This window comes from Agelaius phoeniceus, chromosome 15 (assembly GCF_051311805.1).
Source record: "Agelaius phoeniceus isolate bAgePho1 chromosome 15, bAgePho1.hap1, whole genome shotgun sequence".
Lineage (NCBI taxonomy): Eukaryota > Metazoa > Chordata > Aves > Passeriformes > Icteridae > Agelaius > Agelaius phoeniceus.
Genome location: NC_135279.1, coordinates 2381022 through 2401884, shown reverse-complemented (window position 1 = coordinate 2401884; position 20863 = coordinate 2381022). Strand labels below are relative to the sequence as shown.

The window sequence follows — 20863 nt, the reverse complement described above, 5'->3', positions numbered from 1 at the left end:
AAGCACAGTCCATTCTTCACCTTTCCTTAAAAAAAGGGAGGTTGGGACACTTGGTACTGTACAAAACCGAGCACTGAATGTCCAGACATGACTCAGGGCTGATTACAAAAGAGCCTCGTGCTAACTTTCACCACAGTGACCTGGCTCCCAGTGATTTCATTGTGTGATAACGCTCAGCTCACTGAAATCATAATTAAAAACAAAAGAAAAAAAGCTCCTTTGGATCGATTTTGCAACAGGAGTGTGACAAGAAGCCAATCAAAACATGTAAGAGTTTTATTTTTAATTATGGAACTAAAAAGGCTAATAGTTTATTAACATAAGATTGCAAATTAAAAAGACAAATGCCAGAACTCCTTAACAGTCTCCACTGTAGAAATGTAAAAGACTTGTGCTTTAAACATTGCTGTACCAGACATGGCAGGGCTGCTCCTCCTCCCTGCCCCTCTCCCACATGCCAGGGACAAACCCCTCACTGACACCCCCAATCTGCAAATTCAAACAACTCCAGTAAAGCAGAGACTCGTCACAGCCATTCCCAGCCCCAGCAGAGAAGGAACAATAAATGAGAAATATTCAGGAGCTGGTGGCACACGGGGCCACCTGCACTGCAGATCTCATTTTTTACAGCGCACAAGAAATGCAAGGATTTGAGAGATCAGATCAAACATTCACAGACTCATCTCTCCTGGGTTTTTGTACCCCATTTCCATTTTATTTTCTTTTTAAAATACTCTTCAGCAGTCCAGATACTGCCTAGAATACACCTAATAACTTTCCCTAGTGCTAGAAGTTTTTAACTCCACCATTGCAAAGCATCCTATGCCTCAAGTTCTCACCGTAGGGTGGAGTCTGCAGTTACAGGGAATAATTTAAAGTGGGACTTTCAAATATTTCCTACAGGGATGTCTTTTTTGGAAACCCAAATTCTTCTATAAAAACACTGACTTGAAAGGGCAAAATCAGAACCCTACAACTGAGGGTTTCCTTCTGCTCTGACCCGAAATTCTTTTGTTTGTAAGGACGTTTAAAAGCAAAACTAAGCTCATTTTCTCCTCAGAAAATCCAGAATAGAAGTGAGATCTCCTGGGTGCAGAGGCAGTAACTGCCTTGCTTTCACACCTGGAGAGATGAGAGCAGATTCTGCTGTAAACACACGAAGCAGTACCATGGTGTGACCCTGCAGGACGAGCTCACCACAAATCCCAGCAGCCCCAGAAGGTGGCCTTGGCTTGGCAGCTCTCAAAAGCTTAGACCTGGTTTAGAGAACCCAGGTACAGATGTTCCTCCTGCCAGAACTTCAGTTCAATTTGGTTTCAACATTTTGCAAAAAAAAAAACAAACCCCAAATTTTTGATTTATTGCCTTATTGTAGGGGATGTTTTGGCAGAGAGAGCAGGCACGCTGAAGTGTGTTACTTCCAAAAACAAAACCCCAAAACAAACCAATTGCACTGGTCTTGTTTAGAGAACTGGCCTGGACTGCACAGGAGGCAGTTGAACACAGACAGGGAATGGGGAGAACACACCAGGGGACACAAAGAATCTGCAACCACCTTTCTTTGTGTCAAAGAAATTGTACCAGAGGAGAAATTTCAGAAAATGAACTGTACTGCAAAGATCTCCCCTTGCCCAGCTCAGGAGAAGGATGCACTAAATAAATCTCAGTGTAAGGAAGATGCTGAAATATTAAAAATCTCATTGTTGTAATCCACTGTTCCCAAGCTGTCAGCAAAGACTCGCCAAATCCAAAAGGAAAAATGAGGACATTTTAGCTGTGAGTTTCAGCTGGTCACAGTGGATGAGAGGAAATCCTTCAGCCAGCAGGAGAAGCAATTGCCATGGAAAATCCTACAGCCCAGGTGAACACAAACATCTCACTGAAAAAGTTCATTTTTGTAAATGGGAGGGGGAAAAAAAAAGTAAAAAAAAATCTACCCATACATGAATGAGTACAGGAAGTTCCACAATCCATTTTGCACCTAAAGTAAGAGCAATCAGTCCAGAGAAGAACAGGGAAAAATTCCAATGCTGTCTGAAGTCACTGCAGGGCAGAGCATGGCAGGGGGAGAGGAGCTGGCTGCTTCTTTTTGGTGGGTGGATCAAACTGGCAACACTTTCCCTGCTTCCAAAGCAAGGAGACAAATTCAACAGACAATCAGGAATTCTTCTGAAATGCATCTGACTCTAACAATAACACTGAATATTCAACAATTCATATCATCACAGCATAAAGTTTGGATATTTTGCCTCCAGGGAAAGGCAATGGATATAATCCAAGAGAAACCCTGCACCCATCTTACAATTTACAGCACTGAGTTCAAGATCCTTATTTTATGATTATTTTTGTTTAATCCATCCTGAAAGACTTAAAATTTGTGTATCCTCAGCTCAGACATTCACAAGGCATGCAGAGACTGTCACTACTCAAGGAACACTGATGAGGCTCTGGAAAATGCACTGGTGGGCATCTGCTCTCATTTTTGAGACCAAATGAGATGCAAGACACCCCTGGCAGGAGTTTTCCCCTCACACCTCTGTGTTTTGGAGGCTCCAGAAGACAAGGCTTGAAGGAATGGACAGGGAAGCTCAGGAATCTTTTTAAGGGATCAAACAAAGCTCCCAGCAAGGGTCACCTGTGGGAATGCTGCCCTGGGTACCTGTGGGAGAGCACTGGCAGGCCAGGGCTCAGAAAAGATGCCTGGCTGAGCTTTAAAGGAAAAGGGAGGCACCTTAAATCCTGAAAAGTCAGAATTCCTGTGTTTGACAGGTGTATTGAATACACACACACAAAGCAAGAGAGGAAGCTGTGCTCATCCACCCAGAGGGCTGCACCATTTTTCTGAGCACAGAGAATATAAAACTTCTTTTCAAAAGAAAACAACAACAACAACAATAAAGTAGAATCCAGACTTTTGGGTGGTCTGTGTTTAGAAACAGAAGAAAGAAAAGCTAATGCTGTAAAGACAACTATTCCCTTTCAAAGCAAAGGCCACATAAAACTGTGTTGCTCAGTTTGGTTTTTACTTCATGCCACCTGTAAACACAAGACTGGATATTCAGTTAGTGGGAAGGAATGAAACAACTTTTACATCCAGGGTAAAAGAAATGCCCTCCACTGCTGGGATCACAGATCACCTATAGGAAAAGGTAGCTGGGGAAGGCTTCCTGTTCTTTTTTCACTTGGTTAGAAAGGTTGTATCTGAACAACTGAGCTTTCAATAGAAGCACAGAACATTTCTGGGTGTTATTTCTGCCCTCTGTCTCTTAGGTTTGCTGTGGGGACTAACACTTTCCACTCCTCACCAACAGATACATCACCTTTTTGGCACCATGGGTGGAATTTCTTCCTCATGCGTAGTTTTGCCCTATACAAAAGTCGATTGTCTGATCATGCAAATCCAACAGAACTCCAAAAAGTGCCACAAGACAGTTCAGCTCTTTGCCATCTACTCCCTAGTTTGTACACTGCCATAGGAACCTCCCAGAGGACAGACTGCCATCCTCACTTAGATCTCAAATGGCATTTCAACCTCTCTCTCTGGGGGGAGGGAATCCACACCCTGATTCCACTGATTTTTCCCTCTCAGAGCTCTGAAATGCATGGAGATTTCTTTGATTTGTTGAAGATGTCTTCACTGACCAGCCTGATTAGAGAAAAACATACTGATTCAATCAAATAGAAAATAAAGACAAAAACAGGTAGTGGTAGATTTGTCAATCTTTGCTCCTGTCCTTGGAGTCGAGGGTAGAGTTTCACTGCTACTGCATTTTGCCCAGCTGGATCTTCTTCCAGGCCTCTGATGCTGTGAAAATGCAGGAGTCCAGGATCCCAGCTACAGTAAATGTTCCTCCAATGATGGCACATATCTGCAATTACAGACAGACAAACACCTTTGTCAACAACGAGGGGAACTTTTACACAGCTTGAGCTGGAGGAGGGGTCCTGCTGCCTGGGTGTTTGCTGGAAGCACAGCAGGGAGTGGGTAACAGCCCTGGGGATGGAATTCCATGAGGATCATTCACAAAAACCATTCCCTGCAGTGGAATAAATGAGTGCTGAACTCCTCAGCACTGAGCCATCACAAATCCCAGCTCCCACAGCACAAACACTGCTCCCTTCTGGCTTAAACTCCACCCAACTTAGATTTCTAGGAGCTCTGTGCTGCTCACATCTTCCTGTACTGTTTTCTGTTATAAACACCAGTCTTGTAGTCTTTCTCTTCCCCATTTCACAAGATAATTTACTAACAGGCAGAAGGCTCTGAAATAGCACGTGAAGGGCAGTGAGTAACAGAGGAACCCAGCTGCCAGTGACACCACAGCCCTGCCTAACACTTTCCATGACAAGGGCTGCTCACAGCAGCCAACTTAACTCTTCGTGGGACAGAGTTTTCCACACAAGATGTGGATCTTGGGTCGAATTAAAACACATAATTACTTCCAAGAACAGAATTAGGGAAAAAATTAATCTCCTGATCAGCGTTAACAGCCTACTTCACTTCTCAAGTGCTACGAAAACACAGAAATATTCTGTGTATTCTGTCAAACCTAAGTCTTTGTGGAAACAGAATCACAGAGTCCTTTAGGCTGGAGAAGACCAACAATACAAAATATTTCCCTGCTACAATGGCTCACTGGTTTGGGATTGCTCTCTCCTTCAGCCCCTAGCTCATAGCAAATCCCCCTTTTCCCAGGCAGGCCCTTGTCAGGAGATAAGCTCCACATCTTGTTCCCCTTCTCACAACCCCATTTTTATTCTCAGAACCACCTCATCCTACACAACATAAAAGACCAAATTAAAAAGAGCACCACAGCTGTGAAGTAAAAAATGTGGGAGCTGGGAAGTTAGAACTGTGTAATTAGAATATGGCTGGTAACATTTGTAGGTTGCATTGTGGTGTGTCACACTCCCTGGTGGCACCCTGGGACTTTCTTCCCCTCCTGTGGTGTTGGACTTCTGCCTCCCCACCGGGTGGTTTGTATGAAGCTAGCCTTGAGCAGAACTCAGATGTTTTTGTATCAAAACCAGTGTGGCAGCAGGAGCAGGGTGTGACTGTCCCCTGTGCTGGCACTGCTGAGGTCACATCATGGGGGCTGTGTCCAGCTCTGGCCTCTCGTGCTGAGAGACCCTGAGGGGCTGGAGCGTGTCCAGGGAAGGGAACAGAGCTGGGAAGGGGCTGGAGAATCCCTGAGGGAGCTGGGAAGGGGCTCAGCCTGGAGAAAAGGTGGCTCAGGGGGGCCCTTGTGGCTCTGCACAACTCCTGACAGGAGGGGACAGCCAGGTGGGCATCCAGGATGAGAGGGAACGGCCTCAGGCTGGGCCAGGGCAGGCTCAGGGTGGGCACAGCAGGAATTTCCCCATGGAAAGGGGGCTCAGGGCAGGCTCAGGGTGGGCACAGCAGGAATTTCCCCATGGAAAGGGGGCTCAGGGCAGGCTCAGGGTGGGCACAGCAGGAATTTCCCCATGGAAAGGGGGCTCAGGGCAGGCTCAGGGTGGACACCAGCAGGAATTTCCCCATGGAAAGGGGGCTCAGGGCAGGCTCAGGGTGGGCACAGCAGGAATTTCCCCATGGAAAGGGGGCTCAGGCCCTGGCACTGCCCAGGGAGAGTTGGAGTGCCCATCCCTGGAGGTGGCACTCAGAGCTCTGGGCTGGGGACAAAGTGGGGATCACAGCTGAGACTCGGTGGCCTTGGAAGTCTTTTCCAACCTAAATAATTCCATGATAAACGTTATAAAAGTGCAACAGAGCTGGCCCAGAAGGGAACTGGTGCCACACTACACACACCCTGCCACGTCTCTGCTCCCACACAGCTCCCCACGGGCAAAGTCAGAGACGAAAACCAACGTAGGAGCAGCAGCAGAGCTGAGGGGAAGGAACAAACAGCTCATCAAGGGTGAGCAAAGGCAGTGAGAGCGACAGCTCCTTGCCATGTGCATTTATAACCAAGATATGAACATTCAGTGAGCTCAGGAAACGGGGCTGCAGGAAATGGGGCTTTTGCAGGACACTCAGCATTCCAGCAGATCCAGGCCGCTGAAACCAGAGCAGCAGCCTGAGGCAAAGTCAGGGTTTTTAGGGGACAAGTCCAGCTGCTGCTCCTGTACCCCCTCCCTGCTGTCCCTGAGGTGTGGCACAGGGTGACCCCCCAGGGAAATGCCCACCATGGAGCTGGGTTATTGCAGCTCAGAGCAGCCCAGCTGACGGGAGATGTCACAGCACAAACACAAACCCCGTCCAACACGCACATTCTGCATCACAGGCAGGAAAATCTGACTTCAGTGCAGCAGCACAAGGGGCTGGGGAATAGAAAAAAAAAATAAATTCATCTGCAGAGCTCTGTAGTGCTGAGTGGGGATGAGTCACACACACCTGGCACTGGGGCCTCCTGCACACACAGCTTTGAGTCCTGGTGACGAAAAAAGGGCCTGGAGGGCTTGTGACCAGTGCTGGGCTCCAGGTCAGCACAGGAGCTGCAGCAAATGTTCCTGGATCAGGACAGCTCTGATGCATACAGGCAGGCATCAGGCACTTCTCTGGGTTTAATGGGATGAGTTATTGGCAGTGATCTGCCTTCAGCTCCATGAGGTCTGTGGGATCAGGCCCAGCCATGAAAGGATGAAAGGAAGGAGACACAGAAGGGGAATAATCCCAGCAGTAAGGGCCCTCTGGACATGAGGAATGCACCTTGAACAGAAGGAGATCCCAGCAGAGTGGGATGCAGGCTGGTGCCTAAAGGAGAACACCAGGGGATACACAGGAGGAGGCAGGGCTGCTGGCAAGTGACAGAAAGGCAATGTCAGACACATGACTGTGCTCCTCACAAGCAGGATATCATTCAAAAAAGATGCTTTTTATAGGCATATAATGGCAGATCAGCTGTGAATCAATGCTGACAATAAAATTAAAGAATAATCCCAGCTATCAAATCATTTCCCATGAAAACACCTCCACACCCTCACCCCCAGCAAGATGTGTAAGAAACTTCTGGGAGCACAGTTTTAGGGAAAGAAGCAGAGGCAGAATGAGATGCCAAGTCATGAAATGCTGATGCTTGACCTTTTTAGGATTATTTTTTGAAGCCAAGTGGATGTGCTAAGAAGAGAAAGTCTTTTACCATGATATTCAGGTTTTACTTCAAGCCCCCTTATCTGGTTCTTTGTGTATTCTATTCACTGTCTAAAGTTCAGTGAAGGGAACTTGCTGTTTATCAAAAGTTGCAAAATCAAAATCTTGAAGTGCAACTCCACCACACTGTTTATGTGAATTGCAGTTAAAACAGTCAAACAGTTTAAAAATCAGAATTGAGGTCTTCACTGCAGCCAATTTATCAAGTGCTTCACATTCCACCATGCCTCACTGGCACAGCTCACTGCAGCTTCAATTTTAAGCCAACTCCCTGAAGACACTTTTTTTGTTTTTAAAGTTCTGGAGGATCTTTAAATAGCTCTTTGCCTAATGAGCAGTTTGGCCAGCACAGCTTTGTTCTGGATGCTGAGATCAGGACTGCAGGATGCTCTCTGGACAGATCCAAATGTAACTCGTCAGGAAAACACCTCTGGAATTTGATAATGCAGCTCTTTTCCACTTCTACTCAGGAGTAAATACCTGGAACTGGCACTCCTTATTAAACCAATCAGCAGCACTGAGTAAAACTCAGTATAAAAAATAAAATTCGGTGTCTTGTAGGAGAGGAGAGAAGTGGCTGCTGATAAAATCTCCACTGCCAGTCTTCTTCCTATTTACTGTAAAAATCACCCCAATACCAGCAGATAGCAAGGACAAGCAGCTCTGTGTCATCCAACAGTTCTCCTCCCTCACTGGAACAAAGGAAAACCCTCAGGTGAGACCAGGATGACTTTGGGGAGGAAAAGGGCGAGGGCTGCCCAGAGCAGCTGTGGCTGCCCCTGGATCCCTGCAAGTGTCCCAGACCAGGCTGGACAGGGCTTGGAGCACCCTGGGATAGTGGAAGGTGTCCCTGCCATGGCAGGGTGTGGGATGGAATGAGCTTTAAGGTTCTTTCAGTCCAAACCACTCTAGATTCTCTGCACATTTGATCTCATTGGATTACTGAGCAGTTTATGGCAGTTTTCAGCTTTAATTCCAAGCTTCTGACATGCTGCAAGAGAGCCCATCCTGCCTAGGCAGATCCTGGCCCTTCTGGAATGGGTTAATTTCCCTTCTTTTTGTGCCCAGCTATTAAATCAAGTTGTCAGAGACTCACCTCCCAGTCCAGCAGCACCCCAGTGATGTGCTGCTGTGTCCCCACCTCATCGCAGTGCCCTGAGGCAGAAACTCAATTCCTCTGGGCAAGAAAGGCTCAGGAGGGCCCTGAAAGGCAGGCAGGGGAGGAGAAGGAGAGGGTGGGGTGACTCACCGATGTGATAAACCTGTACAGAGGCTGTCTCCTCTCTGTGTACTTCACTGTGATGGGGCTCAGGTCGTAGCGGAACCAGATGGCCGGGATGATGCGGCCCGTGTGGCTGTAGGCCACGTATTCCTGGGGAAAAACAGGGGAAAAAAGGAGAAAATGGCACAAAATGTGAGCAAGCTCATTCCAGAGAGTGTCTGCCAGAAAGCTGCCTCCGTGGGTTTGGCCTTCACCCCACTGTTTTGTAGCAGTGGCCAGATGGAAAGAAGCAAACAGTGAATTCCTGTGTGAGTGCTCACCTCCCATCCTTATCAAAGAGGAAAACAATCTCCTTCCAGGCTGATAATGAAAGAGCTGGGGGTGATGGTGATTATTCTCACCTTCATTCAGAGTCACAGGACTGAACAGAAAGGCTGTCATTGATTCTCCATCCTAAATCTACTCTATTTAAATATAAACAGCCTGGCTGCAGGTGAAGTTTTAGGTCTGCATGTCTATATTTTGTATATAAATCATTCACCAAACAAATGAAATTTAGTTTGTAAAAGCCTGAAAATCTCTCCTTGTCTTTGCATTCCTCTGTCAAGCCCCCTCTCCATTGGCAATGGGAATGCTGTGCCTCTTAGTATCAATCATGTGGAACCATCTTTAAAATTCCTGCTGAAAGCCAGGATGAAACTGTATACAGAAAAATATTAGCAAAGGTTCAAAAAATATCCCAGGCTGGTTTGGGAGAGACACCTTCCCAATTTCCAGGTCCACTCTCCTTTAATCCATTTGTTTCCAAACAGGTCCAGTGCCAGCTGCAGCCACAGGCCAGCACCCAGCAGGACACACTGCCCAGTGCCAGCACCAGCTTGGGAACTGAAGCCACATCTTCCTGAGATAATATTTTGTCTGTGCTGTCAGTGGAGACAGGAATCAGTTTTCAGACATTGACAGGGTGAAGAAAAATCCCAGGAAAGCAGGCTGGGGAGCCAGAGTCCAAGGAGAGCCCAGTGTGGCACAGGCTGCCCCTCCCTCCCTCAGCCCTGTGACAAGCTGACAGCTCACATCTCCTCTCCTGCCTCAATTCTCCTTCACAAAGAGGCAAAGACAGCCTCAAATACTTCAGAAAAATAAAAAAGAGCAAGCAACAGGACACTCATGAGCATGACACAAAAAAAATAATTTTGTTCTGTGTGCTGGTGAAACAGCATTTATCTTCAATCATCTCATATAAATTCCAAATTTCCCTATTTTTAGGTGGTTCATCCCATGATGACAAGAGAAGCAGAAGTCCCCAGTCATGACATTTTCAGGCTTTTATTGGAGCTCTGCAGCTCATTTTGAGACAGTGGTTCTGTGGGAAGGGAGGAAGCAGGGAGCTAAGAGAGGAGACAGAGTCTGTACCCTTCAGACTCTCCCCACAGCAGCCACTCTGTGCCAGACTCTTCCAGGGGCTTCCCATTTCCCTTTCCCACTGCTCAGTGTGGAGTGAAGGACTGAAGCACCATGAGCAGAAAGCACAGCTGTGCTTCTCAGCACCTCAGTTTTGACAGAACTGACCTCATTTTTTCCTTCCTGTCCCCTTCTCCCCACCAGCACTCCTGCCCTCATGAGTCAGACTTGGCTGAACGCCCCAATTTGCAGCCAAGCTCACAGAAGTGTCAAAAGCTCCTGCTATTTTCCAAATTACTTTCAGAACTCCTGTCACAGGAGTCTTATCAGAACAGCAGTTGTGACATTAAGCAGAACAAATACACTGTAATCTGAACAGAGGGAGATGTCCAAATCCCTGGGACAGACACACAAGCAAGCCCAGAAGTCACCAGTCAGGAACATTAATCTGAGAACTCGTCCAGGAGAGTGTGTGCCTAATTATCAGTTAGGGCAAACTAGAAGTAGATATTACAAACAGATTTTGGACTTTCATTTAGCACCTGAATGGCAAGTAATTTTCAACTGGAAGATGCTTTCTACTGTAAAAAGTAAATAGGGTCCTTTTTTTCCTTAAAACAATTCAATACATTGAATTGTTAAAATGCTGGATGTGGCAGTCATGCTCTGGGCTGGGTGACAAGCTGGGAATTGGTCACTGGTAGGATTTGGTGATCTTGGATCTTTCCTAAACTAATGGATTCTGTGATTATTCACTACCATAATGCAGGGACTGTGAAATACTCAACCAGCATATATTTGCTGCTTCAGTTCAGTGACTTAATGTCTGAAAAAAACATTTGTAAAAAGCTAAAAACTCTGCTGATTTATTTGTCTCATCCCTCCATCACAACTGAGACTGTTTAGTTACTAAAACCAGGTGTAAATGAAGTCTTATGTGCTCAGCTGGATTATTTCCATTCAGATGCACCTTGCCAGGCACAACAGGAGTTCCTGCAGCCTGTAAACACCTCCCACACAATCTACAGAAATCCACATCAGCTAAACTGACAGGTGAGCACACCAGGAAGAAGAACAGGAATGAAAGCACCACCACCTGCTCTGACAAACCCTCCCAAGGCTGGCAAACTGCAGCAGCAGGAAAAGCCCCACTCCGAGGAGCTTCAGTTCCTCCTTCTCCCAGCAGAGGCTACTGCTCACCCACAAACCCACAGGGCACAGAGAGCAGCAGGAGGGGAGGAACGGTGGCTGAGCATCCCCTGGGGTGCAGAGAGGAGCCCGGGGGTGGAGAGGCAGCTGCTGCTTTACCTTGTTGGCCACGGTGTACTGGTAGGAGTATCGCTGCTTGCCGCTCATGTCCTCGTACACCGTGGGCACAATCTTCAGGATGTAGTCGTGAGAGGCAAGGGCTGTGCTCGGGGAAGGAAGGGAAGGACATGTCAGCACTGAGAGAAAGGAGCCAGCCCACAGGACAAGTCACAGAAAAGGGTGACTCCCTCCTCCTTATGGCAGGGACAAAGCTTCACCCGCCACATTTGTGCCCTTTGCTCAGAACCCTGGCAGGTGCTTGGGTGACACCAGGAGCCGCCCACACCTTCTGTAGGACCACAACCCACCCATGGTTTGGGTTACCCCAACCCTCCCAACTGCTTGCAACTATAAATGGTAACACTTATCACCACCACAAACAGCCTGGTTAAATCAGGAACTGGCTGAGGTTAGGGCTGCAGCCCACTGAGATAATTTTGACTAAAAAACCTGAGGTATCACAACCTGAGTACTTCCATTTCTTTCTTGCTTTCTCATCCTCCTTCTCCTACACTCCTACAGCTGCTTAACTTTTTTTTTTCATTATTTAAATGGCTCATTCCCATTTTTGTGTCTGCTAAAACAGTTCTAAAACAGAATTCTAAATGACATCTCTGAAGGATCCTCTAGCCAAGTGTAACACAATGACATTTGGCTTCTGGAGGTACAAAAACCCCAAACCACAACTTCAGGAACAGCCACAGAAATTTTGTTCCAAGGAATGGACAAGACTGATGTCCTGGAGGAGTCGGAACATTTAAGAGACAACTCTCTACACTGAATTGTAGCATGCATTGAATTTTCCTTTTTGTGCTAGGCCATGAAAATGTCCCTCTTGCCATCCACAGAGAAGAAATTTCAAGGCAATTTGCAACACAAGTACAAGGCAAAGTTCTGGTGGAAGTAACAGCAGCAAAGGGACACTACAGGAACAGGATATGGATAAAAAACTCCACAAGGACTGCAAAGGAACCTTTTGGACTAAGCCTTTTCTCTAGCACTGGAGGAAATGGAAATGTCAGCCAGCAATGTCTGGATGATTTTGGCTGAAGAGGCGAATGAAATACACTGGATACAGCAGTGTTGCATGCATGGCCCTGCTTTCCCTCCTGCAGAGGGTGGCTGAGAGCTGCAGTGCCCAGGAATACCCACGGTTTGAGCTGAGCTTGTCTGCTCCCTCCAAGGCATTGAATGCTCCATGGACGTTGTGGACCTGGAAAGCAAAAAGGAGGATGAAGAAACTCTGCTCTGCCTTGATACTCTTGACCTTTGCTTCCCTAGCCTGTAACCAGCCTGATTCAACCCTCCCAAAAAACAAAGCCTGGATCCAGTGAAAGATGACCCCAAATATCTTTCAGTGACCATCATCACAGCGGTTGGCTCCAAGTGAAAAAGCTGATTTCACAACATCTTACAAGATGAAACTCCAAAACCACTCCAAAGCTAAAGGAATTGCAGTTGGAAGAGGCCAGTTGTGAAATTTTCACCGTGAGGTATTTCCTAAGAGCTTTGCAGAGGTAACTGTGAAATTAATTTTATCAGGCTGAAAGGGAAATAGATGGGAGTCACACTGGGGTTAAAACTCAGCAGGTTTCTCCTCTAAAGGTGGCTGGTGTCAGGGCAGCTGGGTCTGTACAACTCCCCAGCCTCGGAGATGGCTGATGGAAGGACACATCCCAACACTGACACCCCTTCAGCTTTTCCTGCAGCTGATTTCAGACCTGTGAGTATCTGTTTGCCCAGAAAAACAGCATTTCCATGCCCTGCACACGCTGTGACCTGGAGCCTGATCTCCAGCAACAGAATCATCCATGTGTGATCTCTCCAGGCAGGGAAAAGCCCATGGCAGCAGCTGTAGGTCAGGGGTTGTGCTGCTCACAAGGTACAAAGAGAGGACACAGAGCTCCACGACCCAGAAATTCCTGACCTTAAGTCAGACAACAGGGAAGAAGAGTTTGGAGTGAGGATTTGGTCAGGGGTGTGACAGTTTCACCTCACCAACAGGGCAATGCCATCTCCTTCCCAGACCCTCTCAACACGTGTCTGTCTCATCCTCATGGGCATTTCCCTGCTCCCAGCACTACAGAGTGGATCAGGGAGGAAGCAGCAAGTGAACCAGTTCTGCTCAGCAGAAAGGAAATTCTGGACAGACAAAATCACAGCAAGTTCCACTGGAAGGTGCTGGGAACAGGAGCAGAGCAAAAGCAGCAGCTGATCCTTCTGCAAGGCCTTTTGCCCTGCTGGAATTTCACACAACCACCACCATTCCCACACTACATCTGCAGGCTGTGCTCATTCTTCACTCACTGTAAAAGGCATAAGAAAAAGAAGCCCCTGGAGGGGGCTACAGTGTTGTGTCCATTCTTGGAACAGCTAAGAAGTCTCTTACAGAATATCTGCACAAGAGACTTTAGGTTCACTTCAAACTTTTGGCAGATTTTCCCCTCATCAAGACCAAAATTCAAACCAATGAGTTCCTACCTCCAGCTGTCAGGTAACCCAGTAAAGAGAGGTGTGTGGAAATAGGAGATGTTGTATTTTTAATCATAATTTCTACTGAGTTCTACATTATGGTGTTGAATAATCCTGGCTTTAACCTTGTCAGTAAAAAGGCATCATCTCCTGCTCTCCTCATCCCTCTCCTTACTGGGTTACCCCTGACAAGCAGCAACTCACTGCATCAGTTTTAATTCTGCAGGTTTTCATTCTGATCTCATCCTCAATGAGGATGAAAAATCTACAGGAAGTCTGCCACTATTGTGCACAAAGTACTGATGAAGACTCAAAGCTCGTTCAGAGCCAGATGATATTTAAATCTCTGCTTCAAAGAGACTGGTTTTTCTGGAGAACACAGCCTGTCCCTCAGTGGATCACTGAGGCAGAGTCAGCCCCAACCCACAAAGAACAAACTCCCAGCACATGACACAAGTGAATAAGGAGCTCCTCACCCTCTGTAAGGAATATAAGCTTTTATTACATCAAAGCAGGTGGAGACAACCTGAAATATTCAAAGGTGCACCTAGGCAGATTTAAAGCTCCCCACACTTGCTGAGTCGTGGTAGCACCTGTTTGGGGAAGATATCCTTCTTTAATTTGTGCTGCTGAGCTGCTGCTTGCCTGCAGCACCTCAGACCATGAGCAGTCATCCTCAGCTCTGAACACACTCCTCTCAACTTGCCCCAGCCAGGAGCCAACTCCACGTTTGCCAGACAGGTTTCTCACCACAAGAACTGAAGGCACTTGCTGCTTGTCCCTCCAGGCTCCTCCTCCATGCTGATTCACACTCCAGCTGCCTTCCCCCAGCACTCCATGATAAAACAATGGGAATGCTCCCTCAGAGCACCCATTTCCCACGCAGGCTGCACAACTCCCCATTACCACTCACCTCCTATTTTTCATAATCTCAGTGTGCTTTACAGACATTAAGCCAAGCTTATTTATACGCTAATATTTCCTCGTTCCCACACAAGATAATTCCTAAAAGGAGCCGGGAGCAGAACCAGAAGACTACAAAGCAACGCTTAGACTTGTTAGCATGAAAAAGGGCTTTGGAAGTGGGTGTACAAGGAGCAGACTAATGAGACGTCTGTGCTGAGGAAAGAAGATTACAGAGAGACTAAGGGTAAGCAATGTTTAGGGTGAGTCTCAAGCTGGGTGTGCACATGTGGAACTCCCACCTGTGAGGGCAGCTCCTTGGAAGTAGGCTAGTGCTGTAATCTGTCCTTATTGAGAAATCAGGTAATATTACATAACTTGCAGCACCTGGTGAAATTCTATCCACTGGGCAAGTGCATGCATTCAGCAGGGAATTGGCAGTGCTAAGTCTAACTTGTGTTTCACAGAGCAAATTTGACTAATAGGTGTCTGCTATACAAGTAGAGTGAAGTGAATTAAAAAGAGCTTGACTGCTGCTGTGGTGAACACAGTAGCCAGCACACATCTTCCCTGAGTGCATCACTGCTCCTCCACAAAGGCAGAAAGGTTTGTTTGCTGTGTTCATGCCAAAACCAGGATTTTGCTGAGCCACAAGCCCTCATTTCTAACTGTCCCCACTGAGTTTTCCAAAAGCACTCTGAGTTTCAGAAGAACACATCACAGTTGCTCTGTGGCTGGACACTGCTCCTGCCCCAGCTGGTGGCAGCTGTGAACTCTTCCAGCCTTGAGCTTACGGTGCAGGGACACACAAGCCTTCCATAAAGCCAAAGTGTCTAACATTAAACCACTCTCACTGCATTCCCCTAGAGCCAGGGAAGTTTCAGGACTCACCTGTAGCTTGTCCCCAAATGAGAGCTTGTGGATGATGTGAGTCATGTCGGGGTTCTGGGGCTGCGCCGTCGCGCTGTGCGTTGACACGTGGAAGTTACCAGGGACCTAAAATTAGCCACAACAGGGAAGACAGGATTTCACATTTTATCCCTCAAGGCATTGCTAGGCTCTGTGGTGTGACATGGGAATGCCTGGATCCATCCAGGAAGATGGGAGAATCCGTGATGCCTTCCTGCAGCTGACCAGCACCACCGCACTCAGGTCCTGCACCCCGGAGCCTGGCACCCCACACTGCTGATGGTCCTGACCAGGGGATGATGAGTGGGTCACTCCCAGCTCCAGGGATTCCCAGCACTTAAGGCTATGTCTTTCATCCCCATTAAAATAAAATTCCTGTCTCTCTTGCTCAATGTCTTACTCCCACATCTGGCATTTGCAAAGGGGCCCACTGCTGCAGAGCAGCCCAGGAAGCTGGGGATGTATTTCTCTGCTGGTACCAGTCATGAGCAACTTTACCTCTGAGATTGTGTGCAGGAATGAGCTTTATGTGAAGAGAAAATCCACCACCAAACCCATGTGGGCATCCCACACAAACTAACCTAGATCTTCCCCTTGGCAGAATCTAGCAAGAGCCCTTCCTTTAAATTTTTTTAATGGAGGGAAATACGAAGAACTGAAAAGCACAAGTTTCACCTAAAGGCTCAGTTCCAAGACAGAAAATGAGCCCTGGTGTCCCTCTGATGGCACCACTCTGCATGCATGCACTTTTCAGGTCACTAGCCCTGAAGTCCTTCAGCAGATTCAGCTCAATCACTGACATGGAGGGTGCAAGAATATTTTCCTATTGAGAAAAGGTTGTGAAATGAAGCATCCCTGAGGAGCAATGTGGCACAGCCCAAGGCAGGAGTGGGAGGGTGGTTATACAACTGCTGCCCAGCTGCTCTCTGCAGAGACACCTCACCAGCAGGGCCATGGGAGGCCACATGCCCTTCCATGTGCTTTCAGGAAAGCTGATTTAATGACCTGAGGAACAGCAGCGCACTCCTGGGAGCACTTTCAGGTGTGGACACCAGTGGTGTCATAAACAAGCTGAGCAAACAGCAAGCAGCACACACCAGCATCTCACTGTCACCCTGTCCTCCCTCAGCAGCTGGGACAGCCCAAGTGCAAGCCCTGGTCAGGTTCCCAAGGCTGGCCAGGTCCCACTCAGCTCTCAGCCTGTCCAACTCCTGCCAAGGCACTGCAGACTGCCAGGTCACACACAAGGGATTTGGGCTTCCAGAGCCACAAGTCCTGGGTCAGCTCCCCAGCCTGTGACAGCTGTCCCAGCCACTAAATGAGACACAAATGAGCAGTGGAGGAAGCTCCTCAGTGCCACATTCTGCACCCCCTTCTGGGGCTGCTTTGTGAGCAGGACACACCACATGCAGCACACAAACCCCCAGGTGCCTCAGCTCTGTGCTCTGGGAATTGTCTGGACAAGAACTTTCCAGAAGCCCTTTCCCAGTTTTGTGGACTACCAGCTGCCAGCCATCCTGGTGCCCTGGAGATGAGGAAAAACTCCTCTTTTTAAATCCCCAATCACTTCCATGCCACAGAACCAGCAAGAGGTGTTGTCTGTTATTTTTAGATGTGCTTTAACACGACCTGGGAGGAAAAGAAGGAAGGAGGATTTTGTAGCCTGTGGTACACCAAGAGGAGTGAATAAAGGGTGTGCCTTTCTTAGGACATCACTGGGTCCCACCAGTGCCTCCCCCACCCCAGCAAGTCATCTCCAGCATTACATAGCAAGATTATTCAATCTTGAACACACCCATTCCAAAGAGGAGCCTCCTCCAGGCCTGGAATTTCATTCCTTGAGACAGAAGCAGAGCATCCCCAGCAAGCATGCGTGGGGCCACGTGCTATATTCCAAACATCCCAGCAGGAGCCTGGCACCCTCCAGCAGGGCACATTCCTGTCATTCTGCAGCTCTCAGAACAAAGGAGAGCTGAGATGCAGCCACTGCCAGAGACCTCTCCACCCTGAGTCAGGTTTTGGAGGTGCAGAAGTCGTGAGGAGTAAACAGAGGAGCCCTTTGGCATCTGTAGGGTTTTCACACATCCCCTGGACATGGGGCTGCTGCACAGAGCTGCTCTCCCTGATCAGCAATTCTGTCTCCATTACCTGCTTTGGAGAGTGAAGCAAACCCCTGATCTAACACATTCCCTGTGGGTCTGGCCATGCTGCCTCCTCTCCCCACACTGACTTGAGTTTCCGTCTGATCAGGGTCATAAACACACACAACATGGCGGGAGAGACACAGATTTGCAAATTTTCATTTTCACAAATGGATCCTGCCAGCATCTCCCCAGGCAGCACACCCTCACCCACAGTCAGTGCCACTCACCTTGTTGATGCTGAAATGGCCCTCAAACCTGCAGCCATCCCCATTATTGAGAGGGATCTTCATCGAGTTGTCAATGTGACCCACTTCGTGCCTTCCCATTTCATCCTGGATGTCCAGTCCAACCACTGCAGGGGTGGGAGGGAAAAGATAATTTTTAAAAAAACCAAACAAAATAAGCAATAGGAAGGTTGCATAGGAAAAGCATGTATTGTTTTTACTTGAAAAAAATCCACACCTTTTTTCCTGACGTTTGACTAAACTGAGGTGATAATGTCCTTTGTCAAAAATTGTTATACCAGAAAAGCTTTGCAACCAAACTTTTCACACTGCCTATTTGACACAAATACACCTGCCATGTCCTGCCAGCTGCCTGCACTCCCAATCACACAAACAGAACAGCTTCAGGCAGACAAGGCAGGTGACCTGGGAAGAGCCAACAACCAGCTGGTGCACTCACAGCTCCAAATGGAACCTGGGAGGTTTCTTGCTCCCAGACACAAAAAGGTTGCTATTAAACAATAAATAAAATTAAAAAAAAAAAAAAAAAGAAAAGAAAAAAGGAAATGAGATTCAGAAAGAAGCCAGTGAAGGAGATCAGCCACTAACACATGGTCCAAGAAAACAGGTGCCCTGGCCTGGAACAGAAAGCAATGGGATATTGGCAGAGGCTGCAGCTACTTATTTCCATCCTGTTACAGAAGAAGGGCCACTGTACCAGGCTGGGCCCATTTCAAGTATTACTTAAAGCACAAAGAAAAGCTGCTAAGTGAAGAGGTACTCACATTCACAGTGCAGGTTTGGCAAACTGATGTTCAGGTTCACTTCTATTTTCCCTCCACTGTCTTTGTCTGGGTCATCCACGTACAGCTCATTAACTCTGGAGGGCAGAAACACAGGTGGGCTCAGGCACAGGGCTGATAACCCAAAAACGTGCATGGGGAGGGGGAAAAGGAGACTGGAAAGAGGAGGTTTGATTGTGTGATGGCTACAACAGTGTTACAGAGAGAAGGGAAAGCTCTCCAGGATGGAATGGGGGCAAATCATGGCTTTAGTTGATTTCTTGGCAAGTGCAGGAGGCTCTAAACAAGTTCTGCACCAGTAAAAAACAAAATTTCTGTTCTGTGCTTCCTGTACCCTTCTCCACCCTGAGGTTTCAGAGGTGCTACAAAACAAGGGCCTAATGCTGAAGAGGATGGCAGGTTATTGATCCCTCCCTCCCCTGGGCTGCTACTCCTTTTAGGCAGGAGGGAAGCATGTGTTTTTCCATTTGTGCCACAAATAGTTCCAGAGAAAGGCTGCTCTCAGCTACCCCCAGGAAAGCTTATTTGTGTCACTAATTGCCTTTTGTTATTGCCTCCCAGCTGACAGAGCAGCAGCAAAAGGAGGAAGGCAGCAGGACATATTTGTATTCTTCTCCTTAATATCACATTTCAGGCTATGAATGGTAACCAAAAGTGGTGACTAAAATTGAGGAGAAGGGGATTTGAGCCAGAAACAGATGGGAAGAAACATCCTGGGCAGCAGGATCTCACACACTACACCAGCCTCCCAAAGAGTAATGTTGTCTCATAGCACCCACAGTGCTGGCACGCATCTCGCAGGAGACAAAACACAGATAGAGGGGCAGAGGAATGCAGGAGTATAAACATTTATTGTTGGCACACACAATCCATCCAACACGTAAAAATAAACCAAAACAACCCCAGTGCTGAATGTGCTGAATGGTCCTGGAGAATCCACTCAGGGGAGACTCACCCCATTGAAGTGAGATGATGGTGAGATTACCTAGAAACTCTTTTCCCTGTTCGACAAATAAGATTTGACAATTTATCTTCCAGCTGGGCAGATTATAAAGCTATGGGAGCTTAGATTCAGGCAAATTACATAAAATAAAACAAGTGAGTGCTCTGTAGCATTTTTATTTTCCATTCAAAGTGCACTAAACTCTTTGACAAGCCCCATGCTAAGAGTCAAAGCAGAGTAAGGCAGCTACAAGACAGATTCAGAGTGATTTTGCTCTGGTGATCCATCTCTGGGCCACGATGAACTGTTTGCCCTGTGGATGCAGAAGAAACAAACCTTCACACTGAGAAACACACATGCTGCCAGGTTTTTTGGAGGCAATTACTCACAGGTCAGTGGGGTTTACAGACACTCATTTAAAACCAGCACAGCATTTGTGTTCGGCTTCACAGCCCTACCTTTCTCTGGTTTTAATTGGCTTGACAAGTTGCTTGCAATCATTACTCAACCTATTTTTCAAGTGATTAATAAAAATGACACAGAGGGAGGGGAAAGATTGCTCATCAGTGACCTAGTTAGCAGCTTTTTGGCTGAGCCCTCTCCTCCTGGGTGGAATGCATTCTCTCCTCTACGTGTTCATTACTGCCGGATTGGGCAGATTGGATTAAGTCATATATCCAAATAGGGCCAGGAGGAGCAGCCCCAGCCAGGATGGGCACTAATCCCCCAGAGCAAGGCACCTCTCAGTGCTGCCCCAGTGCTCCCACCCATTTCCCAGCTCCAGCCCATGTCAGAAACCCTGGCTCCTTCCCAGGGCTGTGCTGGCTGAGATGCCCAGGGATGCCCAGCAGTGCCACGGGCACTCCTGGCTCAAGGAACATTGACAGCAGGGCTGGCAGAGCACAGCCAGGTCCAGCAGCTCAGCCCAACATCCCAGCTCTCTGGAGAAAAGCCCTAGCACGGTCAGTGTTTGTATTTGCTGATTTCTAACCCTGAACCTGTCAGGAATCATGCAGCTCTGGCAGCAAAGGCACAGGAGCCGCTCGGTGATGAGTGCGTGAGAAAGAAATTTCTGATTTCTCTGGCAGAAATCAGAGCATGAACTGAGCACAGAGAGCCCGTGGGAGCTCTGACATAGGCAGGCAAGTGCTGAGCTCACCTGGCTGCTGGCTGGATGGCTGAGGCACAGAGAAGTAGGGCAGCCTGTGCAGGTCACACAGCCCATCAGCTGCAGCAGAAGGAAACTGGTTTCCTGTCCCACAGTCTGGCCACTGGAACAGCGGCTCCCAGCCTGTCCCTTGGGCAAGGCTCACTGCCACTTCCTCCTCCTCCTCACCCAGGAGCCCTCTGCCCCTCTCCAACTCATGTTCCAAATTTCACAACCCAGTCTATCACTGCACAGACA

At 47.7% G+C, this 20863-nt stretch overlaps 1 protein-coding gene across 1 annotated transcript in view; it reads right to left on the bottom strand.

Moving 5' to 3' along the window:
- Window positions 1-253: 253 nt before the first annotated feature.
- The window catches only part of ERGIC1 (endoplasmic reticulum-golgi intermediate compartment 1), a 55705-nt gene continuing 35095 nt past the window's right edge, over window positions 254-20863 (bottom strand). The window contains exons 4-10 of the mRNA XM_054643028.2: window positions 18498-18592; window positions 17716-17840; window positions 15327-15431; window positions 12213-12273; window positions 11061-11161; window positions 8379-8501; window positions 254-3869 (exon numbers count right to left, since the gene is read on the bottom strand). Coding sequence (XP_054499003.2) covers window positions 3762-3869; window positions 8379-8501; window positions 11061-11161; window positions 12213-12273; window positions 15327-15431; window positions 17716-17840; window positions 18498-18592 — 718 coding nt within the window. The 3' untranslated portion in view covers window positions 254-3761. The remainder of the gene's footprint in view (window positions 3870-8378; window positions 8502-11060; window positions 11162-12212; window positions 12274-15326; window positions 15432-17715; window positions 17841-18497; window positions 18593-20863) is intronic.